Consider the following 27887-nt stretch of genomic DNA (forward strand, 5'->3'; position numbering starts at 1 on the left):
AAAGAAAAATTGCATGGAAAAAGGAGATTGGTTCTTACGAAAGGAATCTGCTTTCTAGGGGGGATTTTTATTAGGTGTTATGAAAGGTTACATACTGTATTTCCATATAAATGACATTCTCAAGTGACAAAATTACAGAGATGAAGAAGAGATTAATGGTTGCCCGGGGTTGGAGTTGGTGGGGAGGGAGATGTGCCTATGAAGGGGTAGCCCAAGGGAGATCTGTGTGGTGGTGGAATGGTTATGTGTCCTGATTGTGGAGGTGTTCACACGAATCTACACGTGATAAGATGTCATAGAACTATACACACCATTGTACCAATGTCAGTTTCCTGGCTTTGATATTGCATATAGTTATGTAAGATTTAACCTTCAGCGGATAAATCTTAAGTAAGATTTAACCTTCAATACCCTCTCTGTACTATTTATACAACTTCCTGTAAACCTATAATTATTTCAAAATAAAAAGCTAAAAAAATCATTACAAAAAAGATAATGTACTTAAAGCAGCTAGTCCATGGCAGATGCTCAATAAAAATCATTGTTCATATTCTTTTTTAGAATTTTATTAGGGCAAATTTAAAACAGAAAAGTGGAGAGCACGGTATATGCAACTTCCACATAGCCATCATCAGGATTTAACAATTGTTAACATTTAGCCATATTTTCCTCATCTGTTTGTATCTCTAACAGATAAAGTCTTTTTTCCACAATGCCATTTTCATACCCTCAGAATTATAGTGATTTCTTCATGTAATCCAATGCACATATTCAATTTCCCCCAATTTCTCAAAACTGTCTCTTTTTTTAACGTGGCAAGAACACGTCACATGAGATCTACCCTCTTAACAAATGTTTAAGTGCACGATACAGTATTGTTAACTAAATGCACAATGTTGTACAGCAGATCTCAAGAACTTATTTGTCTTAAATAACTGAAACTTTACACGCATTGAACAGCAACTCCACATTTCCTCTCCCCCCAGCACCTGGGAAATCATTGTTCTTCTTGATGGTGATGTTATTGTTATTATCTACTATGAGACTGTGTCTTTTCCTTCCTATATTTATACATTTGGGGATTTGAGAAGCTTATCACTAGGAATCTCCAATTGTGCCTGCTAAATTTCTTCTTGTAGAAGACAATTTCTATAGCCCTAGCTTTCCAAGATCTCTTTGGAATCCAGATACATCATCCAAAACCGCTGACCTCTGTGAGCACCATGCTGAAGCTCTGGTCCCTCACTCTATGCTGTCTTCTCTCCATTCCCAGCCTCCCAGCCTCCCTGAGGGGAATCATACTTGCTACTCATCACGGGTTAGTATTGTCCTCTTGGATGGGACCTTAGCCCCAGAGGAAGGGAGAGAGGGTTGTCACCTAGGATCTTATATGGACCGTGACCACTCATGAGAGACAGCCTGGGTGGACTTTCCTGAGATGAACAGGAGACGAGACAATAAGAACGTCAATGCCTGGAATGGGATAGTCATTCTATTAGCTAGAAAAGAAAGCTGGCACAGTCTTAATCACTGTTGTCCACTATTACCATTCGCACCCCTTCTCACCTCCACTGCTGACGCCATGGTCCAAGCCTCCACCATCTTGCAGCTGGGTTACTGCAGTAATGTCCTCACTGGTTCCCCCGCCTCAGCTCATGCTCCCCCTTCAGTCTCTTTTCAAAACAGCAGCCAGAGAGATCTTGTCAGAAACTAAAGTTAGATCATGCCATTTCACAACTGAAAACACTCCAATGGCTTCCGATCACGGACCAAAAGCCAAAGTCCTTACAGTGGCCTACAAGTCCCCGCATGATTTGGCTCCCCACTGCCTTTTATCTCCTACTCCATTCTCCAGCTCCATTACTCTGCCCCAGCCTTGCTGGCCTTTCTGGTCATCAAACACACCAAGCACACTCCTACTTTTCCCCTTGCTGTTCCCTCTGCCTGGAATGCTCTTTCTCCGGGTAGCTGCATGCCTCACTCTCCCACTTCCTTTGGGTCTTTACTCCAGTATCACTTTCTTAGTGATGGCTTCCTTGACCCCTCTTTCTAACAGTGTGTCCCCCACCCACCCAAATAAAATGCCTCTTCATCCTCTTCTCTGCTTCATTTTTCTCCGTAGAACCTACTGCCTCTAATATAAGACATTCTTTTGATTAATTTGCTTACTGTCTATCTCCCCACACCAAAATGTAAGCTCTATGATCTAGTTTTGCCTATTTTTTATCTCCACAGCTGTATCCCCAGCAAGTGTTCAAAGACCATTTAATCAGTGAATACATGAATTGTCTAAGAGAAGGTTTAATGAGCGATACAATGATCTACTATTTTGCTGTTTTCAATACCTAAGGACAGCAGGACAAGAAGAGAAAAGAGCTTTAATTTTAAAAAAGGACAGCAGGCCAGAGAGAAAAGCTCACCAATCTTGGGCAGATAAGTTCTAAATGGGTGAAGGAGACATCTTGACACTAGAGGCAGCTGATAACCATCAATATTAGACTATTCAACTATTGGTACCCACACCTGACTTTCAGATCATCCCACGCATAGGCCCCAAGTTCCTATTCCATATTTCTATTAGCTAATTAATTTATTTATTCAACATATATTTATTGAGCACCTCGTGTGAACCAGAAAATTGGCTAGGCCCTGGGCACATAGATAGCCATGAGCATGGTGGGTAAAATTCCTGCCTTCATGGGGCTTAGAGTCTCCTGAGAGAGTCGGATAATAAGGAAATGCATACGGTAATTTTGTATTCCAATAAATATTATGAAGAAAATAAAACAGGATGAAATGATGGAGAGGGACTGAAGGTCACGGAGACCTCTCCGAGGAAATGAAATCTGAGCTGAGAGCAGGAGGATGAGTAAGAACCAGTCTCACAATGAGCAGAAGCAAAAAGGTTACAGTCCTGAGTGTGAAAAGAAATCAATTGATTTCAGGAACAGGAAGGAGGCCAGTGTGGCTGAAGGGGTGGGGACTAGGGGAGAGGGTTGGGGGACTCACGAGCTTTGTCAGTGGTAGGGTTATCCCCTGCACACATTCTCCAAAAGTAGGGCCTTTCTGAGATCACATGACACATAGAGAAGGTAAAGATTTGTTTTGTTTTTTCTGAGCAAAATCTCAATTTAGTACAAAAATTTGTTCAAAGCCTACTGTGTGCCAGTCACTTTGGCTCAAAATAGAGCTCAGTTTTGTATTTTCTAGACTCCGAGCCCAGCAATCCATCAGGTTGGGCCATCATCCTTCTCTTCGCCCCTCCCCACCCCAAATCTCTCTCCATTGTGATCCCCGAGACACATCCCCCAAGTCAGCAGCTGTTCCATTCAGCCCCTCCTTAGCCCACCCTTCAGCAGCTGCTTTTGTCTGAGAAAGTGCAAAAGGGACTATTTAAAGGACCATAGCGGGGTTAGGGGGTGAAAGGAGCAGAGGAAGACTGGCCTGGTCTCTGGATAGGTAGGGGAGGCCAGAGGGCTGGTGGACCATGCTCCACATGGGCCTGCAGATGGTTTCCAGGGTTACTAAGGCCAGGCGAGTACACTGGGAAGAAAGATGACCATAGGACGATGGTGCCAGGGTCAGGGCGGGAGGGACTCACTATGATTGAAAGGTGCCACCTGTCAGACCTTCCTGGGAAATCTGAGCCTCCCAGGCCAGGGGAAAGTGTTGTACCAACAGAGTAGTAAACAATGGTCTTCAGTGGCTCAAGGCTCTTGAAGGGGGGACAGCGGGGAGGAAGGTGGGGTGGGGGGCGGGGGAAGGAAGAGCCAGGGGCTAGAGGCTACCGGCTTAAAGGCAGCCTGGGAGTGAGGCCGCTCAGCTAGAGGAAGGAAAGCGCTCCCAAGCCCCCAGGCAGAAGCCCCACAGGTAGGAAAAGCCCTGGGCCCCTTTCTAACTGCCCCCCTCCCTCTGCCAACCTGTCTCCCACCTCCCACCTCCCACCTCCCACCTTCCAAGGGCCAGAGATTCCAAGTAGAGCCTCGTGGTTGGAGAAATCCAGGTTCCTTTCTTTTTTACAAATACTTATTGAGTAGTGACAACGGGCCAGGCACTTTCTTTTCTTTCTATTTTTTTTTCTTTGAGGTAGATTAGCCCTGAGCTAACATCCACCACCAATCCTCCTCTTTTTTTGCTGAGGAAGATCGGCCCTGAGCTAACATCTGTGCCCATCTTCCTATATTTTATATGTGGGATACCTGCCACAGCATGGCTTGATAAGCGGTACGTAGGTCTGCGCCCAGGATCTGAACCAGTGAACCCCTGGCCGCCGAAGCAGAGCATGTGAACTTAACCACTGAGCCACCAGGCTGGCCCCCAGGCTCCTTTCTAATTCTCTCCACCACTGTGCCCTCTCTTTAGATGTCAGAGGTCATGGACTCAGCCCTGGGGTGTTGGGCAACTTGAGATCACCTGCAGAGTAGCCTGCAGGTGGCAGTCCATGAGGAGGACCTGACAGGGGTAGAGAGGGCCTTGCAGGTCTCACCAATCCAGGTGAGTTGGGAGGGAGACTCTCTAAGCACTTCAATGTGGCCTCTCCAAGGGAGGGTCCCTGGCTGGGGAGGGGGATAGTGGAAGCCTCAGGACCACCGGAAGACAGATTGGGTGGCAGTGGGTCGTGGAGGTATCAGCAGAACCCTCGAGTGTCGTCTCTGCTGTTTGGGGCTTGGAACTTAGGCTCCTGGGTTCTCTTCCTTTGGCTCTACCAAAAGAAACAGGCAGAGGGAAAAGGGAGCTGTCTGTAGTGCTGCTTGGACACACAGCAGGGATGGTATGAAGGTCTCCTGGGGATGAAGGAGGAAGGAAAGCGGAGAGGAGGAAGGAAGGGCCTCCTGTGCACTTAGAAGAGAGCTGAGGAGCCAGCCTGGTGGCGCAGTGGTTAAGTGCACATGTGCCGCTTCAGTGGCCCAGGTTCGCCGGTTCAGATCCCGGGTGCAGACATGGCACCGCTTGGGAAGCCATGCTGTGGTAGGCATCCTACATAAAAAGTAGATGAAGATGGGCATGGATGTTAGCTCAGGGCCAGTCTTCTTCAGCAAAAAGAGGAGGATTGACAGCAGATGTTAGCTCAGGGCTAATCTTCCAAAAAAAAAAAAACAAGAAGCGAGCTGAACTCCTCAGCCATATCTGACTGCCCCCCTACCAGCCTGGTGCCCCTCACTCTGGGCTGGAGCCTTTGAAGGGACACTGGCTGAGGAGCTGGTGGGAGCAGCATCTTTGGCAGAAGCTCTGGATGGGTTGTCGGGAGACCTGGGTTCTAGGTGTAGTTTGGACATTTAATTGTCCTATGACTTTAGTCAAGGGACTTCAACTCCCCGAGCCTTAAACCCCTAATCTCTAAAATCGGGCCAATAATACCTATTCCGAAGAACCAGTGAGATGAAGCAGGGCACTGCAGCGTAGGCTGTAAATTGCTATAGAATTGTTAATGCTGGGGTGGGTGATGTTATCTGGTTTCTCAGCATTCTGAGTGTCTTCACTCCTTGTCTATTTATGACAAGCCTGGAGGGTGGAAAGCAGAGGTGATGAACACACAGGATGGCCAAACACGCAGGATGTGCGTGTGTGTGTGCATGTGTACGCCTGCCCTTCTCCACCACCCTAGGTGTGTAACCTGTCGATGAAGGGAAAGACGGTTGCAACTCAGCTATGTCTTAGCCGATTACTACACTTTGAGGTATAAAAAGGGCTTGTTATCATCTTACTGGTGTTCCGCTCTCTTTGACTTGTCTTACCAACTAAATGCCCTCATGGCTGGGTCAGGACCTTAATCTGGCACAGGGCTGGGCACAGGCCAACCCACACCATAAGAGCAGATGTGTACCAAGCACTCCCTCCAGGCCGGGCACGCCTCACAATCCTTTCTACGCATTGGCTTCTTTAACCCTCCACCATCCCAATTTCTATTTCCAGAATCAAAATGCAGGAGGGCAGGTAGCTTGCTCAAGGTCACACAGTTAGGAAAGAGTGGGAGCCGGGATCCCATCGTGGGAAGACTCCAGAATGAGCGATTCTCACCACTTCTCCATATCGTTTTCCAAACTAGAACACACGCAGGGAGACGTTGTGTGGATCATTTAGATGAGCATTTGCTGTATCTTCTTCTGCCAAACATGGCATTGCTGAGGAGGGTGGTACATGCTCCTCAGGAAAAACAAAGCAAAAAGAAAAGAAAGCAGGGGCCAGCCCAGTGGCGTGGTGGCTAAGTTCTCGCACTCCGCTTCCATGGCCAGGGGTTCAAGGGTTGGGATCCTGGGTACAGACCCAGCACCACTCGTCAAGCCATGCTGTGGTGGCATCCCACATAAAACAGGGGAAGGCTGGCACAGATGTTAGCTCAGTGACAATCTTCCTCAAGCAAAAAGAGGAAGATATTAGCTCAGGGCCAATCTTCCTCACAAAAAAAAAAGAAAGGAAGGAAGAAAAGAAAGCAAAGGGAGTAAAGGGAAAAAAGATCCATGGTCAGATAGGTTTGGGGGAAAGTGAGTTAAATAAAGCTAAACAATGTTAAGGTTTCCTTACTGTGGGGTATATGGAATCTATTTAAGTGCTAATGAAGTTGTATTGATCTGGAACTTGTATATCTGTATATATATGTGTGAAGTTGTATATGTCTGTTTCTGGAACAGCCTTAGCCAGAGAATACACATCCCCCAGCCCCTGTTAATGTTTAAGGAGTCCCTAGTTTTCCACAGAACAGAGTTTAGGAAACCTGATCTAGACCAATCCTGTCACTGTCAGTGGACACTGAGGCCCAAGGAGGAAGGAACTTGCTGATGTCTCAGAGTGAGTGATTAGGAGATGGGGGTCAAGGCCAGCTCCACGGCCTCCTGGCTCCCTGCTGATCCCATTCCATCTCCCAGGCTTATTTGTTCCCCTCTCACTTTAATACATGCTGGAGCAGCTGAACCATCAAGGGGCTCTGGTGTGAGGGGTTGGTGGGGGAGGAGTAGAAGGGGGGAATTGGAGGACAATGTGAGCATCTTTGCAAATCCCAGCCTGCTTCCTTGGAAATGGGGGGCACCTAATCCAGGGACCCCAGGACTCTGGTCTGGGGGGCAGTAAGACCTGAGTGCATGGTGGGAACAGAGCCCTGCCCCTCACCTGCTTGTCTTCCTGCCTCTGTCCCAATTACTCAGGTGCCCTGGGTACTGTCACCCAGAAGGATGGCACTGCAGAGGGCAGGAGGTATTTTTAGACAGTGACTGGAGTGTCTACTTCTTTTACTGCCTGAGTCATGCCCTGAACCCTATTTGGGGATTGTTTTCTTAGTAAACAGACCCCCAAGAAGGGCAGGGGGATGAAGGAGTTGGCCCTGTTCTCCCGCACACCTGTTTTTGTAGATCCTACAGTATATACAGTACTTGACTAGGAAACTCCAAATTAAGGCGTCATAATCGCCCTCTCCCGCCACACTGCCCGGGAGTTGGAAGGTCAGATTTCCCCACAGAGGTTAGAGAGAGTAAATACATTCTCATTCTTCACCAAAGGACTCTCTTCCATGCCCAGGCCCACCTTTCCTGAGAACCACCGAGTGGCAGAGCAGGCAGAGACCCAGAGACCAACTGGCCCAGGGTTTCCCAAATTTCAGGCCTTTTTACACCACCTCCGTAATTTAGCTGCATCTCTGCCATCCGGAGTCTGCTTTCCTGAATGTCTTCCTTTGAATTCACTTACTTTAAAATCCAATAAACAGTTTTAAACGAAACTTTATACCACAACTGGAAATGGAAACTCCATATCACTGGCCAAAAATAGAAAGTAACTGTAAAAGTAAATACAATGGAAACTAAAGTGTTATTAAATTCTATCTGGATACTCCTGCCTGCCCTGGGCTCTGAGCCGGAGGCTAGCTCCCGCCGCGAAAAGGGGAGACGAGCAACTGCTCCACGGGCGTTCCAGGATGTGAGGCTCAAACTGTAACTGCCTCCTTGGCTTTGATCCAAAAGAGGCAAAATCATTGAAAAGTCATTATGTGATCGAAGGTTCTTTAAAGCCCAAGCCACAGTCTGCAGAGAGGCGGTGAACTCCATCCAACCTCAGGTCACGGTGGCCCAACACCTCACCTTTGGGGAAGCAGTGCTCTATCCCCTCATTTTACCACAGGGAACGTGGGTGCTCATGTCACATATCCAAGTGGGGGGACCCAGGAGCGAACAGCAGTCCTCCAGATTCCCGGGCCAGCGCTTGGAGGGTGAGGACTTGACTCCACACAAGGATGGGGCATGACCACGCCTGCTTCTTTTCTCTTTCCAGAGATGGAGCAGAAGGAAGGGAAGCCCTCTGAGGACGGGACCACCGTCTCCCCGACTGCAGAGGCCCCAGGGACGCTGGGCGGTGAAGCCTCTGCAGAGGAGGTGGCCAAAGGCACAGCAGAGAAGACTGTCAAAGAGGGGACCCCAGATGAGGCAGGAAAACAGGAAAGAGCACCAGCCGAGAACGAGGACAGCATTTCAGCTGAATTCGAGGGGGAAGCAAATGGGTTGAGTGAGGTCAAGGTGGAATCCAAAGGGGAGATCGAACCTCAGAAGGAAGATGGTGGGAAGGAAGAGGCCACAGCGGCTCCTCAGGAGATGGCCCATAGGAAAGAAGAGACCAAATCTGAACCCAAGCAGGCTGAGGGAAAAGAGAAGACCATGCTGGCCTCTGAGAAGCAGAAGGCTGATGAGAAAGAGGCCAAGCCTGAATCTGGGGAGAAAGCTGACGTGAATGAGGAGGCCAAGGCTGAGCTGAAGCAGGCCGCTGGGGAGCAGGAGCCCAAGGCTGGAGCTAGGGAGGCTGAGGAGCAGGAGGAGGCCGCGGCAGCCTCTCAGGAGAGCGACAAAACACAGGAGCCCAAGGCTGAAGCCCAGGAGAAAGCCCATGTCCCAGAGGCCCAGGCAGACTCTCAGAAGAAGGCTGCTGTGGAAGATGAGGCCAAGGCTGAACCTCAGGAGGCTGATGTGAAGGAGGAGGTGGTGAGTGAGGCAGAGGAGAGGAGGGAGGAGGCCCCCACAACATTCTAGAGTCCCCTGCACCCCAGGAAGCAAGCCTCCCCTGCTTTATTCCCTTGGGAAAGTCTAGTCTTTTTCCCACTGATATCAAAAGCCAGGGATGGGGGATGCAGCACTGTGGCCTCAGGTTTCCAGATCTTTCCGAAGTCCTCACAAAGTCTGGGGCATGTCCTTGTGTGGCTGAGCTCACGCAGATCATGTTCATTCCAGGAGTCAGGCAGTCCTAATGAGGAGCAGGATGAGGGGGAGGAGAGAGAGTCAGAGGAAGGGGCAGGAGTGATGCCCAGCTCCCCTGAGGAGTGGCCCGAGAGCCCCACGGAGGAGGGCCACGGCACCAGCCCAGGTGAGTGAGAGCCCAGGAGCCCACGGGATGCTGCAGGGGCTACCCTGACGGGGTGGGCAGGAAGTGCATGATGGGTAGCTCCAGTTTCCCTCCCTCCCACTCCTTTCCTCCAGATGGGTTGGGTCCAGATACCGCGGCTTCCGGAGAGACCAGTCCTTCAGCCAGGTAATGTCAAACTCTGGGCCCCAGCTCTGACTCTTCCTACCACCCGCTCCCTTTAAAGGCTGCCATCACCTGGGTCAGGGCCTCCCCAGCTCCCAATCTCAAGTTATTCCTGTGTTCCTTGCATTCAGCCTCCCATCCCAGGGCAGAGCCCAGGAAACCAGAGGAGCCAGAGCATGGGAGAAAAGGGAGCATGGGACATATCTGGCCCACCTCCCCCTCCACTGCTGCAGCCTGCTCTTCAGCATCCCTGACAGCTCCTCCTAGGGTCTCCTCATCTTACCGCTCAGCATGTTTCCATGGCATCAGCATCATCCATTCATAAAAGCATGAGCAGAAAGCCTGAGTCTGGACAGACTCTGCCACTTACCAGCTGTGTGACCTTGGCTGTGTCACTTCACGTCTCATCTGTGAAGTGGGCACAGTAATTGTACCTACCTCATAGGATTATTATGAGGCTTAAATGACGTAATGTGTGTAAGGCACTTAGCACAGTGGTTGGTGCCTGGAGGATACTGGATAAAGTGAGAGCCTTATTCTTGCCATTGCACTTTAGTCGACAGAAGAATCTTCCTTTATTTTGACCTCAAATTCACCTTCGTGTCACTTTCTTAAGGAAAGATAACCAGGGAATACTCACTGAGCACCCAGGCCGTCATGTGGCAGGCATGGAGGGGAGCTCTCTATTCCCCTTCTTACTCAGGCCTTAGAACCACCTTGTCAGGCAGGTATCCTGGCCCCCATTTCACAGATGAGGAAGCTGAGGCTCAGAGAAGTGACATGACAGTCCCAAGATCACACAGCAAATAAGAGGCAAAGCCAGGATTCAAACTCAGGTCAGACCTCAGACTTAATCCTCGTTCTGGCCACACATCTCACCAGCCCACATGCTCCTCAAAGTTCACCTGAGCCTCATTATTCCTTCCCAACCCCCTCCCAGTGCTGGGCACAGAGGAAATGTGTGCTGAGAGGAGGGGCCCCAACTTTGTAAGCCTCATTCAGACTGTAGGGACCGCCCCCGCTCAGCCAGCCCTCTGCCCTCCCTGCCGGTACCCTGCAGTGGCTGGCCCCAGGCCCTCTCATACATCTTTGAACCTTTCCATGCAGTGAGTCTTCACCCAGCGATGTGCCCCAGAGTCCCAAGGAGCCCCCTCCCTCACAGGAGGAGAAGAAGAAGGAGAAGGTACCTGAGCGCAGGGTGTCAGCCCCTGCCCGGCCCCGGGGGCCCCGTGCACAGAACCGCAAAGCCATCGTGGACAAGTTTGGCGGGTAAGATGCAGGCGAGGAGCTGGCTGGGCTGGGCTTTCCCTGGGAACCTTGGTTGGTCTGCGGGAGGACGGTGGGGCAGTGGGAACAGCCCAGGCCGAGGTGGGAGGACTGACATCTGGGGCTGGGAGTCCTCCCTGATGGGGCCCTTCATGGCTTCCCACCTCTCTGGCTTGGCCATCTCCACCTCTCCCCTTACAGGGCAGCCTCGGGCACCACAGCCCTGTTCCGAAACACCAAGGCAGCTGGGGCAGCCATTGGCGGTGTCAAGAACATGCTCTTGGAGTGGTGCCGGGCCATGACCAAAAAATACGAGGTGGGCATGGAACAGGGTCACACGGTGGGGCAGGGGACCCTTCCCCAGGGCAGCAGTGCTAGGGAGGGTCTGAGTGGCACAAAGCCCAGAAAGGAGGAGGCTCAGAGGGGCACAGTCCAGGCCCTCTGGCCTGAGGCTCACCAAGGCCTGCTCTGGGCCCCTCTCGCCCGCAGCACGTGGACATCCAGAACTTCTCTTCAAGCTGGAGCAGCGGCATGGCCTTCTGCGCCCTCATCCACAAGTTCTTCCCCGATGCCTTTGACTACACGGCGCTGGACCCCACGCAGCGCCGGCACAACTTCACCCTGGCGTTCTCCACGGCAGAGTAAGCCACAGCCACGGATGGCAGAGTCGGGTGGGAGCTCGGGGGCCGCCTAAGGCAAGTGCTACATTAGGGCGAGGTCATAGGATGCTCAGATAGAGGCTGTGGCCACACATTCATGTATCCACTAGACATTTTTTGACCACCAAGAACTGTTTCAGGACATGGCAGTGGGTGAAGCCAGCAAAATCCCCGCTTGCCCGTGGCTTACATTCTAAAGGGAGAGACAGATCATAAACACACACATGCACTTGAAATATACTGCAAAGGGGAGTAGGCGCCGTAAAGGAAATGCAGGCGGGGTAAGGGACAGAGGAGAGGCAGGCCTGCTGGCTCAGACACGGTGGTTGAAGGGATTTGGGGTCAGATTCTGACTCTGCCATTTGTTCGCTGTGTGATCTTGAACAGGCTCCTTTACCTCTCTGAGCCTCCATATCCTTATCTTTACTTTTTTAAGATTTTATTTTTCCTTCTTCTCCCCAAAGCCCCTCCAGTACATAGTTGTATATTTTAGCTGTGGGTCCTCCTAGTTGTGGCATGTGGGATGCCGCCTCATCATGGCTTGACGAGCAGTGCTAGGACCACGCCCAGGATTCGAACCGGCGAAACGCTGGGCTGCCGAAGCGGAGCATGTGAACTTAACCACTTGGCCACCGGGTTGGCCCCTCCAAATCCTGATCTTTAAAATGGGCATGACATTTCCTCTTTTGCAGGGCTAGTGTGAGAATTAAGTACATAATTAAGTCCCTCTAACAGTGCCTAACCCACAGCAAACACTTCAAAAAGATCTTAGCTGCTGTCCCTCTATTATAAGGAAGGATATCACAGTTGTGATGATAATTATTATTCACTTGGGAACCTGGAGGGAGGTTTATTGCTGAGGCTCACATAGCTGGGTGCCAGGGGTACTGCTGGGATGGAGAAAGGGGCGGTACTAGAAAGTCAGGAGGGGTGTGAGGAACAGTGTAGCCCAAGAAGAACCTTAGAGGCAAAGACGTGGCTGTTGGGGGAGGGGGAGGCACTCCCACCACCAAGGCACCAAAACCAGCCTCAGCCAGAGGCCTCCCCCTCTACCCACCTGTGAGGCCTGGACACCCCCTGATGGCCTTAGGGCTCCCAAGGAGCTCATACCTGGAGCCCCGTTCTCTCCAGCCCCAGGGAGAGGCTTCTGAGCCACCTGGTAGAGACAGGACTATGCAGAGGGCGTGGCTAATGAGGGCCACCCTGAGGCCCCAGAGTGGACAGCTGAGGGCATTTCCAAAGCCCTGGGACAGGGAACAAGTCAGCGGGGGTGTTAGCAGCACCTTGCTCTGGAGGCTGAGCCCTCTCGTCTGGCCCAGGCCTGGCCATGAACCTGCAGAGAAGCCCAGGGCAGCAATCTCCCCGTCTCTGGGCCTGCGTGTCTCCATGGGGAAAATGAGAGGATTACAGTGATCCGTGCTTTACAATGGGTTTTTTTCCCAGCAGATTCCTCAAACAAAATATTAAGTGAATGCCCAACATATAAAACAGATTAAAGGGGGAGCTTTTAGGTTGGGGGGGTTCCTGGAGCACCCCAGCTCAGCGCTCAATCCTCCTTTCCAAGATGGTCCCTGAAGCATCTCTGTAGGGCCTTGGGCACCAAGGATGCCATTTGCAAACCACTAGACTTGATGTTCCGCAAGATCCCTCCACTTTCATATTATCTTGCCAAGGGATGGGGTGAGCACCCTGGAGTGCGGGGCTTAGCGGGCTGGGAGCGGCATGTCCTGCTCTGGGCTCAGAAACACCTTTAAAGATGATGATAAGCCATAGGAATCAAGCGAGACTAGGTACCAGGCATTCTACTAAGTGCTTTCCTTGTCTCATCTCATCAGATGCTCACAATAATACCGGAGCGTGGACACAAGTAGAGAGGTAGCACGGTGTCCTAGGTCGCACAGGTGGGCTGCGGCAGAACCGGAATCTGAAAGTGAGACCCCCCGGTCAGGGCTGAGAGCTCCAAGTGAACATCAGAAGGGCACACAGCTCGGCCTTGACCAAATGTCCCTGGCCTGTGAGTCACAGGTCATTGTCCTTGCCTTGGTTCCAACCAGGCAGAGCCACAGGAAAGCAGAATAATCGGGTTATGGGGATGACTGACAGGAGGCGTCAGGCAGTGAGAAGTATGTGGTGGGGATGCATGGGGATGGAGGGTGGAAAATAGAGTTGAGGTGCTGAGTTTGAGTCCTGCCTCCTCCTTCTTAGCTCTGTGACCCTCAGCAGCTGACTTAACCTCTCTCAGGGTTTGACGTGAAGATTAAGAGTGCAAAGTAAGGGGGCCCTGCCACAGCCATCACATCCCACTGCCCCTGCTGTTCCAGAACTGTCCTCTGATTCCCATGGAATGCTTGGATAAGAGAGGGGAACAGCCAGTGCTTGAGCTCGATCAGTTGTGCTGCTGGAGGAGCCTGGCCATGCTCCCCAGGCTCAATGGGAGTGAAGCGCTTGCCTCTCCTGTGCAGGAGGCCAGTACTGGGCCTACACCCAGGGAGCCGAGATCACTGCACTGGATTCTTCGAAACCTTCCAGTCTGTGCTCCTCCCCCAGCTCCCAGGCCAGTATGGCTTGGGTTTCAGCCCAGCTGTCTCAGCCCCAAGAGAGGATTTCCGCTGGGACCCTGGTTTCTCCTTCTGCCAGCACCCACGCGGTCTGGCTGGCTGGGACGGCTGAGACCCGGCTTCAGGGCAAAGATGCCAGAGGCATCAGCAGGCCTGGGGTTGAGTCCCAGCTGTGTCACTCACTTTGACCTTGGGCAAATCAGCCAAATGTTCTGAGTTTGCAGTTGCTCTTCTGCTGGTTGAAGATGGAGGAGAGTACATGAGACCATTCAAGGGGTAGTCTTGTGATAAAGTACCTGGCACAGGGCAGCAAGGCCCCAAAAGTGCTTAGCTCAGATGATCGGTCTCAGCAAAGCCAGAAGTAGCACATGGCCCCAAAGAGCAGCTGGGAAGTTAGAAAAAGAGGACTGGCTGCTAAGTTCCATGCAGTTCCTCAAACATAGCAAGCACTCCTGTCTCAGGGCCTTTGCACATGCTGTTTCCTCTGCCTGGAATCTTCTTCCTCCAGATGTGCACATGATTTACTCTCTTTAAGAGACCTTCCCCTAGCCCCCTACTAAAAATAGCCCCTGTCTAACACAGGAACATACCATCTCCCTTCCCTGCCTTATTTTTCTCCATAGCACCTCTCACCATCTGATGTACTATTTATTTCGTGATTTGATTACTGTCTGTCTTCTGCCACAAGAATGTCAGTGACACGAAAGTGGGGATGTTTTGGTCTTGTTCAGAGCTGACTTCCCTAAAAGAATGCCTGGCACATAGTAGGCCCTCAAATACACAGAGATTGAATGAAGATGGCGCTATTGCAGCCGCAAGCCAACACTAAATAGGATTGGGGTTTTGGCCTTCCAATTCTTCCTGAGGAGCCTGGCCTTCCAGAGGACAGATAGACTAGCAGGTGAAAGGGGTGGGTTAACGTGGAACTAGACACTAGAGGGTCCCGCTCCCATATGAGGACACACAGTCCAATGAAAACATGAGCTTTGGAATCAAAGCTGAGTCTGACTCTTGACTGTCAGGCCTCAGTTATCTCGTCTGTACAATGGGATGGTTGCTCAGATGACCTCCCAGCTCCAACATACACAATCCTGTGGGTTTCATCCTCGCCGGGCTGCCCTACCCCTTCCTCTAGCGCCCACCTGCTTCACCTTCGACTCTCTCTTCCTCACCCCACCCCTGCCCCTCAGGAAACTAGCCGACTGCGCCCAGCTGCTGGAGGTGGATGACATGGTGCGGCTGGCGGTGCCTGACTCCAAATGTGTCTACACCTACATCCAGGAGCTGTACCGCAGCCTTGTGCAAAAGGGACTGGTGAAGACCAAGAAGAAATGAGGAGTGACTGACCCTGCGGGCAGAGCTGGGCAGGGCGCCCAGCTGACCAGCTGGGACTCAGGCAAGGGCAGGTGGCACCAGTCTTAACTGCATTAAAAGTACTTTTGTAAAATCCAGTCTGGCCCCTTAGCGCTCCCTCCCTACCCTGCCCAGGAACATCTCTCACTCCAGGACAACAAACCGCAGCTGCCAAAGTTCCTCACCTGACATGATCTCAGCAACCGTGAAAGGCATTTGGGAAAGGACAAAGGCCTGGGTCTTACCACTAACCAGCTGGGTGACCTTGGGCCAGTGAGTTAACCTCTCTGAGCCTCAATTGACCATCTGAATGGGGATAAGGGGAGTTCAAACCTCGTGCAGGTGTTGTGAGGGTTACATGAGATAATGAAATGGACACCAAGCCTTGCCTGGTGCCTGTCACCTAAGTGGTCAATAATGGGTGGCCAAAAATAAAAAATAAACCTTATATTTCAAGCCACTGATGGCAGTTTTCCCAATTCTCGTCCCTCTTTCCACACTTCTCCCATATTAGGGAATTCCAGGGCCAGGCCTGGAGTAGAAGATTCTCTAGAAATCTCACCCAAACTAGGCTAGTAGTTTGAGTTGACTCAAAGATACTCCACATTCTGTCTCTGAAAAGCCAGTGGTGTTCCAGTAGCTTAGAACCATTGCACCCAGAAAGTTCTTCCTTCAGGTTAAGTTAATCCCTCCAACTCTGGCTGAAGTTTTGGCTCACTAGCGATGAACCCCTGAGCTGATCATCATTTCCTGCTAATAAGCCTGTCCAGCTTCATCAGCCATTTGGAGTGTTTGTGCTGCTGAGAACAGCTCACGAAAATCACAAGAACAAAAGCCAGCCAGCTTGGCACTGCGGCAGGTGTGGGCTCTGCCCTGATGGGCACAGCGGACCTGGCAATCCACTGAGGCACTCTGTACTTCAGTTGCCTCATCTATAAAATGGGAATGTTACCCCTGTGGACGTGTTGACGGCCCCTCTGGCTGAGGATGGCCTAGCCCCTCCTGGCCAGCTTTCCTCACAACGTTTGGGGTTACACGATGCCGGGTGAGCCATCAGTTCACAGGAAGGAGGGTCACACCTTTTGCTAGATGGCAGCTAAATCCCCAGCTCACCTCCTCCTGATGAAACCACTGCAAGCCCTCCGCAAACACTCAGCCAGACTCCTCAATTCATCTGTGACTTTAATGGCTAGACAAGCACATGGTTTCTGTGGCTCCCCCTGGACTGGAAGCCAGAAGGGACACTTCTCCCAGCCCGAAGCCTGGCCCTCAGGAACTAGCCACCTAATGGGATGGCAAGTGGTTAGAAACCATGTGGTAAGATTTCTGGGATGGAGACTGTATTCTTCACTTTGTGGAAGAGAAAAGGTTTAGCGCCTAAATCTATGCACGTCCATCCATAGTCCAGCTGATTTCGATTAGTCGATCAACAAAGCACTCACTTGTAAATATGATGCGCTCCATATGCGCTGCCTCCCACCCCCACCTCAACTTCCCTCTGCCCCCTGACACCTGGGCCCTGGGGGGACTCTGGTTGGCTGCTGGGTCCGCTTCCCGCAAGCTGGCCTGGAAGGTGACCTGTGTCTCTCAGAGGGAGCAACGAGTGAGCCCAGGATTCTCACACTGGAGAGCACCGGAGAGCTCGCCTGTAGCTCTGCAAACCTAAACTGCCCCGGCTCTGGGGCAGAGAAAGGGAGTGGGGGAAGCACACCTGTGGCCAGGTGAACCCCGGAGAAGGTCCACACCCCACACACACGTATCCGCGGCCCCTCCCCGACCTCCCACACAAACGAATGACTAACAACCCAAGAAGGGAAAAGTGGAAAAGATGAGAAGGGAATGGGCCACCAAGGGGCTCTGACCCCTAGTCCATGAGGAGTGTCTGTCCATCACACAGAGAGGAGCCGGCACGGGGAGGGGTCAGAAGCAGAGTTAGGAGGGTCGGGCCTCTCCAAACTGCAGGGTGAACTCTTCGGCCTCCCTGTGGAACAGCTCCGGGTCCTGCATCAGCAGGTCAGCGAGTCTCACCCGAAGGGGCTGCCCCAGGTCTGGTGTGTTCACCAGCACGTTGAGGGCCTCCAGGACTGGGGAGAGAGACCACATCAGAATATCAGGATGGAGAGAAAAAGTCCTGGGAAGGAGGTGATGCTGCCCGCTCCCAGATCCCCCTGAAATGCCACACTCTCTCCCTGGGGGACCCCCAAGGAGGTTCCATCTCTTGGGATGACTCTACAGCCAAATCAAACACCCCTCGCTTTCTCTGCTGATGATGCCCAAAGGCCTGACTGGTTGTATCAGTGCTTTTCAGACTGCGTCCCACAGCTCCAGAGAAGCTTCCCATCCTGGGGGTGGGGGAGATACACGGGGTTTCTAGGTCCCACCCCCTCTCCAGCAAGAACCACTGTTTTTCTCTGTTTGATATTAGGATTCCAAATAAACTTGTATTTGGGAAAAAGGGTTCTGAGGCTGAAGATTGGAAAACACTACTGCCTCATGGTGCTTATCTTTCACAGGTGCCCTTGGGAACCCGGCGAAGGCAGTGGCCCATGTCCCCAGCAAGGGCACATCCGCGTATGCATGGCATGCAGTTCTGAGTTAAGAGCACTTCACAGAATCCCTGAAGCTCATCCAAGGACCACTCCTCCTCTCCAGCCCAGGATCTTTACTTTCAGGGTTAAGAACTCCTGAGCTGGTCCAGGGGCACACTGATTACACCCATAGGCTCTACAGCTCATTGTCCAATATGGTAGCCACTAGCCACATGTGGTCATCTAAATTTAAATTAATTAGGATTCACTACAGGGGCCAGCCCGGTGGCGTAATGGTTAAGTTTGCGCCCTCCACTTTGGCAACCTGGGGTTCGCTGGTTTGGATTCTGGGCACGGACCTACGCACTGCTTATCAAGCCATGCTGTGGCAGGCATCCCACATATAAAAAGTAGAGGAAGATGGGCACAGATGTTAGCTCAGGGCAAATCTTCCTCAGCAAAAAGAGGAGGATGGGTAGCAGATGTTAACTCAGGGCTGATCTCCATCAAAAAACGAAGAAAAGGAAGACACTGAATAAAAATAAAAATAATAAACTACAATTAAGAATTCAGTTCTTGGGGCCGGCCCCGTGGCCCAGTGGTTAAGTTCGCACACTCTGCTTCCATGGCCCGGGGTTTCGCCAGTTCAGATCCTGGGCGAGGACATAGCGCCGCTTGTCGGGCCATGCTGAGGCAGCGTCCCACGTGTCACAGCTAGAGGGACCCACATCCAAAAATACACAATTATGTACGGGGGGTGGGGTAGGGGCTTTGGGAGAAAAAGGAAAAAAAAAAGAATTCAGTTCTTCAGTCACATTGGCTACATTTCAAGTGTGTAATGGCCACACGTGGCTACTGACTATGGAATAGGGCAGTGCAGCTATTGAACATTTCCACCACTGCAGAAAGCTCTGCTGGACAGCCCTGCTCTAGGGTCAGCCAAGCCTGGCTTGGAATCCCAGCTCTGCCACTTGCCAGCTGCACCACCTCAGGCAAGTGCTTCACGTCCCATATGCCTTGGCATCCTCATCTGTTAAATGGGGCTAATGATAGCACCATCTCAGGAGGATATTGGGGGGATTAAATGAAGCTGATGTGTGATGCTCTTAGCACAGTGCTGAAAGTGCTTAATTAACTGATGTGTATGATCACTATTAGCCCCTCAACTGTCATATAGAGCACGGAGCCCTGGAGAGGAACAGACTTCACCAGGGTCCACACACAGAGCACTGGGCCTCCTTATCCCAAGCCCTTCCCTCTACAGCCCAGCTACTTATCTCTCCCATGATTCATAGCAACGTTGCTCTGTCATACCTGCCCAGGTATCACAACAGAGCCAGAAGCAGATGAGCCAGCCCAGGATCTCAGGATATATCCCTTCTATCTGATGGCAGCCTCAGCTGAGAGCCACAATTTTTATCTCCTCTCTTGGGGCTTTTCTAACTCAAAATCAGTCCTGTAACCCCAAGTATTGGTCCCTCCCTTTAAGCAAGACCCAGCCCCACCTTGGCAGGTCTTGGTGCAAGGCTTCCAGTTCTCATTGCTGATGATGGGCAGGCACACCTGTCCGTCACTGTCCACGTTGGGGTGGTAGATCTTGGTTGTGAATTTCACCGTGGGGGGCCTGAACGGATACTCCTCGGGGAAGTTGATGCGCAGCTTAAAGGCCTTGAGGTTGTATGGCGGTTTCTCCTGTGCAAGAGAAGGGGTCAAGCTCTGTTCCGAGGTGTGGCAGCTCTGAAAAGATCGTTTTCCTCCCAGGGCCTTGGTCTAGTTTCCCCTCCTCCCCGCCCCCACTCCAGGATCCCAGGCATCCTCTGCTCCACTCCTAGGAAGAATCATGAACGGGGACACAGACGGTACCTGCAATCATTTGGCAACTGAGTCATGGACTAGTGGAAGAGTGGAGTCCAAAAGAACACTGGCCTGGGAGTCACAAAAGGTGGATCCTGGCTTTGCTATGTAACTACGAGCCAGCCGCCTCCCATCTCTAGGGCTCAGTTTCCTCACTTGAAAAATGCGTAAAGTTTGACTGGATGAGCTCTAAGGACCATCTCAGCTTTAAAGTCTTTCCGGGAATTATAGAAAAGGAAGACAGACATCCTCTCTTTGGAAGCCGTTAGCAAGTACAGCAGAACATCATTGCTCGTGGGGGAGGAAATGGAGAAAATGAGGCAATCATAAGAAGTCAGGGGCTTGGGAAGGTAAAATGGTGCAGCTACTGTGGAAAACAGTACGACAGTTCCTCAAAAGTAATTAAACAGAGGGGCTGGCCTGGTGGCATAGTGGTTGAGTTCGTGTGCTCTGCTTTGGTGGCCAAGGGTTCACAGGTTCGGATTCTGGGCGCAGACCTAGCACCACTCGTCAAGCTACACTGTGGCGGCATCCCACATATAAAATAGAGGAAGACTGGCACAAGTATTGGCTCAGGGCCAATCTTCCTCACACACACACACACACAGACAAATTAAACAGAGAATGACCACATGATCCAGCAATTCCACTTCTGGGTCTATTCTCAAAAGCACTGAAAGCAGGGACTCAAACAGGTATTTGTACGCCCATGTTCAAAGCTGCATGATTCACAATAGCAGAAGGTTGAAATGACCCAAATGTCCCTCAGGGGATGAATGGATAAACAAAATGTGGTATATCCAAACAGTGGGATATTATTCAACCTTAAAAAGGAAGGAAATTCTCATACATGCCACAACATGGATGAACTTGGAAGACATTCTGCTAAGTGAAATCAGCTACACAAAAAAGAACAAATATTGTATGATTCCACCTCTGTGAGGTACCTAGAATACTGTCAAATTCATAGACATAAAATAGAAAATTAGCGGGGGGGGGCTGGCCCGGTGGTGCAGCAGTTAAGTTCCCACGTTCCGCTTTGGCAGCCGGGGTTTGCTGGTTCGGATCCCGGGTGCAGACATGGTACTGCTTGGCACGCCATGCTGTGGTAGGCGTCCCACATATAAAGTAGAGGAAGATGGGCACAGATGTTAGCTCAGGGCCAGTCTTTCCCAGAAAAAAGAGGAGGATTGGCAGCAGTTAGCTCAGGGCTAATCTTCCTCAAAAAGAAAAAAAAAAGAAAATTAGTCCCCAGGTGCAGATGGGAGGAGGAATGCAGTTAGTGTTTAACGGGGACAGAGTTTCAGGATGGGGAAAGGAAGAAATTCTGGAGACGGATGGTGGCGGTGATTGCACAACAACGTGAATGTACTTAGCACCACTGAACTGTAAACATCAAAAAGGTTAGGACGGTAAATACTGTCGTGTGTGTTTTACCGTAAATAATAAAAAAAACAACTTGGGGCTGGAGCCACTGAAGGCTGCCAGGAGCCAGCGGAAGACCCTCTGGATTTTCGGCAACCTCAAGACTTGCCTGGGCACCTACTCCGTGCCGCACGGAGCTAAGGGCTTGACACACATTAGCCCACGCAGCAGAGTGTAGGGGTCACATGGACTTTGGAGCCACCCTGCCTGAGTGTGAATCGTGGCTCTGCCACTCACTAGCTGTGTAACCTCAGACGAGTAACTTAACCTTTCTGTGCTGCCATATGGGAATAATAATAGACTTCTTCATACGGTTTCTGTGAGCATTAAATGAGCGGCTTTCTGTTAAGGGCTTAGAATAGGGCCTGGCACGTGGCAAGCGCTACATATGCGTCAGCTATTATGGTGAGAATTACGAAAACTCACAACTGTGAGCATCTCCATTTTCAGTCGAGGAAACTCAAGTTCAGTGTATGTAAGGAACCTGGCCAGGGCCACAGTGGCAGTTCTGGGTGGGACCCCAGCGCTGTCGACTCTACAGCTCTCCACATGAGCACTATTCTACACCCGAGAAGGGAGGAGACCCAGAGCGGCGGTGACCCCAGCACAGAGCACATGGGCCTTCAGGCTGGTTCCAAAGCTCCAAGCCCTTCCAGAACCTTTGTTATGGAGAAGACAGGACAAAGACAGCCAGAATGACATACGTATTTAAGTACAGAGTCAAGGCTTTAAGAGAGCTCCCCTTCCTTAGCAGAAGGCAAACGGAAACCATAGCAGTTGTGGGTGTGTCTGAGATAAGAAGTGGGGCAGCTAGTGGTCAGATAAGAAAATGTCTCAGCCTTTATGTTCTCAGCAATAAGAGGAAGCTGGGACCTGGGAAGCAGAGACAAGGCCAAGGGTGAGGCCTCAGAGAAGGATGGGGAGTGTGTGTGTGTCCTGTCCGCAGGGGCTGCCGGCTGGGCTTCCAGGGTCTTAACGGAGGAAGGAGGTGGCAGTGCCTGGAGCCGAGAGCTGGGGAACCCGCACCAGCTCTGCCTCGAGCTTGCTGTGCGGCTGTGAGCGCCTCTAGGACTCCGTCTCCTCATCTGTAAGATGAAGAAGTGGGACCAGACAGAGGGCTTCATACTGCACCGCAGGCTCAGCGGAGAAAATCCTACTTCCTTCTAAGTTCTGGGTTAAATAAAGCATTTTTACTTTTCTCCCAGGCCCACCACTTTATTCCGTGTGATCTTGGACAAGTCACTTAACCTCCTAGGCCTCCATTTCCTCAACTGTAAAAGGACGATAACCTCCCTCATGGGGTGGTTGAGAGAGTTCAATATGACCTCATAGGGGCCGGCCCAGCAGTGTAGTGGTTAAGTTCAGCACATTCCACTTCAGCGGCCCAGGGTTCACCGGTTCGGATCCTGGGCACAAACCTATGCACCTCTCATCGAGCCATGCTGTGGTGGTGTCCCACACAGAAGAGCTAGAATGACCTACAACTAGGATATACAACTACGTACTGGGGCTTTGGAGAGAAAAAAAAAAAAGAGGAAGATTGGCAGCAGATGTTAGCTCATGGCCAAACTTCCTCACCAAAAAGCATACCTTAAAAAAAAGAAAATATCTTCAGTCACTAACAATTAGATGAAAAAAATAAAGATTTTGCACTCTGATAGGTCCTTTGGACGACTGCCTTCAAAGGGAGATTTTTATCAAGATGATATCTAACAGCAGAGAAAAATCAGAATAGCAGAGATGAGTTATCTGTGTTGGCATATGGAGCAATAATTTTCTGAAACATGATCTTTAAAAGAAAACAAGATATATTTTAGGTCTGAGGGAGCAAGTCCTACCAACTGTGGGAAACAGGAAGTTGATCCCTACCCCTTGACAAAGGTCCAAGAGATCTTTCTCCTTCCTTTTTTTTTGATGCTGTTCGTCTGCTGAAGCTTCTGTGGGGGGCTTGGTTGAGGAAGGGGCTGCTGACTAAGTCCCAAAGTCTTTTAGCCCCTTCATCAGCCTGCCTCGACCTCAGAAGAAATCGATCCAGAGAGAGACTCCCTCTACCAATGATAAACTCCAGTAAAAAAAAGATTCTCAGGGCCAGCCTGGTGGCGCAGCTGTTAAGTGCGGACGTTCTGGTTTGGCGGCCCGGAGTTCGCCAGTTCGGATACCAGGTGTGGACACGGCACTGCTTGGCAATTCATGCTGTGGTAGGCATCCCACATATAAAGTAGAGGAAGGTGGACACAGATGTTAGCTCAGAGCCAGCCTTCCTCAGCAAAAAGAGGAAGATTGGCAGCAGATGTTAGCTCAGGGCTAATCTTCCTCAAAAAAAAAAAAAAAAGATTCTAATACAGGGAAAATTCTTGCCCAGTCCTAACTAACCCTCCCTGCCCAGGCCCCTGGCCTAAGTCACCCTAATCCAAGGCCATGATCCCCATGGACACTCACAGGCAGGAGGAGGGCATGCCACACCAGGACGTCGGCATCATCGCTGAACAGGTCCCGCAGGTACCTGGGAAGCTGCTTCTGAAGATCCTCCAGCTCCTGCAGGGGGCACAGCGAGCAGACAGTGGGCCCAGCCTCCCCTATTCAGCCCCCTCCCCTATCCCAGAAGCAAGCTGTCCCAAGTCTCAAACAGGGCACCCTAGGGACAGAAGCCCCCAAAGTCCGAGCCCCGATTTACTAAGTGTTTAGGATATGTTGGCACGGTGCTGAGCGCTTTAAGTGAATTATCTGATCTTAGCCTCATCACAGCTCTGCAGGAACTAGGTGGAGGGAAGACAAAGGTCTCTGCTTCCAGATTTTACAACTTGGGAGTAAAGACTCTTGGGAGCCTTTCTCCTGAAACCGAGGTACTTAAGCTCCATCCTCTCATCCTTCTAGGAGTCAGGAGGTCCTAACTCCCTCCCTTCCTTCCATAGCATCCACTGAGTGTCCAGCATGACGACATGCCCTTACAGTGCTCAAAGCAGAGTGGGCAGCAAAGTCATCACCCTGTCCCTGTCGGTCTCCTCCAGACTGGGGCTGGGGAAAGGAAATGACTCAGGCGGACCACAGCAGGGGAGAAGTCCACACACCGAGCAGGGAAACAAGCGGACAAGGTGGCCCAGTCATCTGGACATCATTGAATTCGCCCTACAACCCTTTCCTGAACATCCACTATGGACACGCAACTAAGACAGGGCCCAGCCCCCGAGAACTTCATTGGAGTCATGGAAGAAACATCAACATGATTATGTGGACGATGCGTGGCTACATAACAGGAAAGGAGGGGGCAGGGGAGCAGGAAGGCTTCGCAGAGGGTGACACTGTGAGCTGGGCCATGCCGCATAAATAGGAGCCCATGCTGCAGAGGAGCGGAGAGGTACCAAGGCAGAGGCCCAGTGAGAGCAAATGTGCACAGTGTGTCCCACGCAAGGTTAACAGTTATTACAAGAAAAGGGTTCCATGGTCAAGTACGTTGGGCAACACTAGGCTAAACAGATTTCTTTACTCCAGGACCTCCCAAAGCTTTACTATGCTGTTGTGTATCATGAATCTCCAGGATGTGAGCCCACAGCATGCAAATTCTTCTTCTTCTCAAATATATTTGACCAAGGAACTCCTCTCTGCCTTTTGGGGTCCATCCTGTGGGACAACAGACCTCTTTTTTGGGGAAAAAACAACAGATAAACAGACATTCCAGGGCAGGGCATATTCCTCTGGAACACACACAGGTGTAAACCAGTGGTTCTCACCCAGGGGTTATTTTACCCCCTGCCCCATCTGGCAACGTCTAGAACCATCTTTGGTTGTCACAAGTTGGGGGAGTGCTATTAGCCTCTAGGGGGTAGAGGCCAGGGATGCTGACAAACATCCCACAAAAACTTATCTGGCCCAAAACGTCAATAGTGACGAGGTTGAGAAATCCTAGTGTAAACAAAGGCAGAGAGAGAGCTCTCCAAACGCAGTCCACAGCTGGGGAGGGGCCTTTAACACTGTGCCCCATCTGACCTTTCTCTGCCCCCCCAACATAGAAACACACCCCATCCCGTTTCCTACCTCCCAGGCAATACTCCATCTCTGTTCTTACCAACGAACTGCTTCTCGCACCTTCTGCCCAGTGTCTCTCACCTCTCATTTACCTTTTACCCCAAACTAGAAGCATCTGCTACTATAAGTCATAGTTCTAGCGTCATCCGTGACTCTTTGGCAAGAACAAAGGCCCAGGTTGAACAGAGAGGCTCCAGAATGGACATTTCCCGACTTCACTATAACTAGGATCACCTGGACTTCATCTGTTACAGATGAGTTCTGCCAAAACTTTCCGCAAGCCTGAGGATGTTGAAACCCGAGCTAGGACACACAGCTCTTTCAGAGAGGCCGGTTAGGAAATCCCCTGACTCAGAGGAACAGAAAATGAAAGCACAGAGGCCACTGAAGGAACCTGCGGGTTGGAGCCCCACCCACCTGGGCTCAAATCCCAGCCCCGTCACTACCGACTGGGTGACGCTGGACAACCAAGTTATTCTCTCTGAGCCTCAACTTCTTCATCTGTAAAATGGGGGTATATGACTTATCTCACAGGGTTGCTGGGAGAATTATATGAAATAACTAATGTAAACGCTTAATGGTGCCAGTGGAGTAACTACTGGCTCCTGGCTCCTTCCCACTGGGCTGGAAACACTCTCTGCCCCCTTTTGCTGCCAACCTCCAGATTTCAGTTCTTCTGGGTTGAGCCTGCTCTGGGGGCCCCAATCTGAGATGATCTTCTTCTCAGAGGCTGAGGCTAGCAGGCCCTCCTTCATCCCCCTCAAGCTTGCCCCTCACTCTGCACCTTGGAGGGGCACTTCTGAGAGACTCAAAGCCTGGAGGGTGTCAGACCCACTTCACTAGGATTGCTCGTCCTTCCCCCTCTATCTCCATCTCCTGGCTGCACCCCAGTCCTCCAAACTCCCTGGGTTTTCCCACCTCCTGGGGGAAATCGCCCCCCTCCCCATCCTTCCAGATCTCATTTCAAATTGTGTCCCTGATTGGAATGAATGCCCAACCACGGCAGGATTCTTGTTCCTCTCTGCCTCCCTACCTCCTAGAATGGCAGCCAGCACACAGTAGGCATTCAACAACATTTGCAGAAAGAATGAATGCATGCCACCTACTGCAGGACACCTCCAGGTCCACCTTGGCATCTTTTCCTCCCGAGAATACCCAAAGAACCTTGCTCTTGACTCCTGCTCAGCATCCCATACTTCTCGGGCCTCCGATGTAGGTACCAAATTATGGGGCGGGCAGTGGGCTGTTCCAAGGCAAGAACCTTGTCTTGGTTATCTTTGTTCATAACCCACCCCCAGCACAGCCCCTGGCTCCAGGAAGACGCCAAGGAACCCTTCCAGCATCTGAGACGCAGGCAATTGTTACCACAAGTTTCTGGCAGGAGAAATGAAACTGAAACCACTTTGGGGGGAGCTGGCTCATCCCCATCCCCGCACAGCTCAGGGTGCCAGCGACACCCCCGCCTGATGTGCCCCCACCTCCCAAAACTCCAGCTCTGGCCTCTCTCGCAGACCCATGCCGCCTCTGGGAAGGGGGCATGGATGACAGGGTTTCAGCCAGCCCTGGTACCCAGACGAAAGCGCTCGGAGAGCGGAAAGCCGGGGGAGGGACGGAGGGAGGAGGGAATGGGAGGGTGAGGAGAGCCAAGAGAAAGGGGTCCTCCTACAATGCAGTTACCTTCGCCACCCGCTTGCTCGCCGTCATCTCGGGACGGAGCGTGGGGCTCCGCGGACTCCAGCCACACAGTGCACTGGCCGCGGACTTGGGGCGCCCCGCCCCAGGGACCCCGCCTCCGGGAGCCCCGCCCACTCCCCGCGCCACCAGCGCGGGTCCGGGGTCCGTGCAGACGTGCTCCCCACCCGCCCGGCTGGGACTAGGGGCGGCTGAGGGGAGAATGAGCCTGGGCCCCGGCGCGGTGGGCTCGTATCCCCGGAACTCGCGCTCTTTGTCGGGAGCCGGGGTGGCCCGTGAGCGCGCGGCTGTGCCGGATCCCTGCGGCCCGCTGGGGGGCGCCGTGCGCCAGGCAGCGAGCGCTCGGGGGGCCGGAGTCCGCGCATCCGGGTTCCCGTTCCAGCTCCGCCGCCGGAGGCCGCGCCGGGGGCTCCTCAATCTCCATGAGCCACCTCCGCGCCGCCCCAAATATACACTCGCCCTAAATAAATACAGGAAGCTTGCAGTGCAAGCGCAGCTCCGCGACAGGTCGCTCAGCGGCCTCCACCATCAGACCGCCCTAAGCCCCCTCCTCGAATTCCTGGAGCCCCCCAGACAAGTCACTTCCCCTCTCTGGGCCCAGTGCCCCACGTCTAAAAATGGATGGGGACCGGCGTAAACTAGCCCCCCTCCGAAGACCCCTCCCTTGGCCTCTTGGGATCCTTTGTGCTGTCAAGCGTTTGGTGGTGGTGGGACTAAAGGATCTTTCTCCCAGATGGCTGCTTGGTGCAGGGCACCGCAAGGGGGGCGCTGTTGGACCGAGTCTCTCTTGCTTTGGGGGTTTGGTCGACCATTCGGTTCTTCATTAGCTTTAGCCTTTAATAAGTGCCTACTAAACGCCCATTTAGGAAACATTGTGCCAGGGGAGCCCCAAGACAAGCCCCAAGGCTTCAGGAGCCTCCCTTATTTTACCACCGGTCCATTACAAACTGCAGGCCTACTGTGTGCCCCCCCCCCCCCATAACCAGGAATCTCCACCCCTCCGTGCAAGGGCAGAGACCCCTTCCCCCAGC

At 51.8% G+C, this 27887-nt stretch overlaps 2 protein-coding genes across 7 annotated transcripts; one reads left to right on the forward strand and one right to left on the reverse strand.

Annotated features, from left to right (window-relative positions):
- The first annotated feature begins 3744 nt into the window (after positions 1-3744).
- Positions 3745-15794, forward strand: SMTNL1 (smoothelin like 1). The gene is made up of 8 exons (XM_070563930.1): positions 3745-3870; positions 8257-8957; positions 9204-9336; positions 9450-9501; positions 10606-10767; positions 10966-11080; positions 11254-11405; positions 15172-15794. The coding sequence occupies exons 2-8, from the start codon at positions 8259-8261 to the stop codon at positions 15314-15316; spliced, it is 1458 nt and encodes a 485-aa protein (XP_070420031.1). The 5' UTR covers positions 3745-3870; positions 8257-8258; the 3' UTR covers positions 15317-15794.
- UBE2L6 (ubiquitin conjugating enzyme E2 L6) lies at positions 7692-27290 on the reverse strand. Of its 6 annotated transcripts, none has more exons than XM_008531109.2 (4): positions 26842-27203; positions 23581-23676; positions 19368-19554; positions 7692-9216 (listed from the first exon to the last, which is right to left on the reverse strand). In XM_008531109.2, exons 1-4 carry the CDS (start codon positions 26866-26868, stop codon positions 9002-9004), a joined length of 525 nt encoding a protein of 174 aa, XP_008529331.1. In that variant the 5' UTR covers positions 26869-27203; the 3' UTR covers positions 7692-9001. The 6 variants fall into 6 exon arrangements, with proteins under 6 accessions (XP_008529331.1, XP_008529330.1, XP_070420032.1 ...); XM_008531108.2 differs by lacking the exon at positions 26842-27203 and adding an exon at positions 26271-26532; XM_070563931.1 differs by lacking the exon at positions 26842-27203 and adding an exon at positions 25205-25391.
- Between the last annotated feature and the right edge of the window lie 597 nt (positions 27291-27887).

The sequence above is a fragment of the Equus przewalskii genome, chromosome 11 (assembly GCF_037783145.1).
Source record: "Equus przewalskii isolate Varuska chromosome 11, EquPr2, whole genome shotgun sequence".
NCBI lineage: Eukaryota > Metazoa > Chordata > Mammalia > Perissodactyla > Equidae > Equus > Equus przewalskii.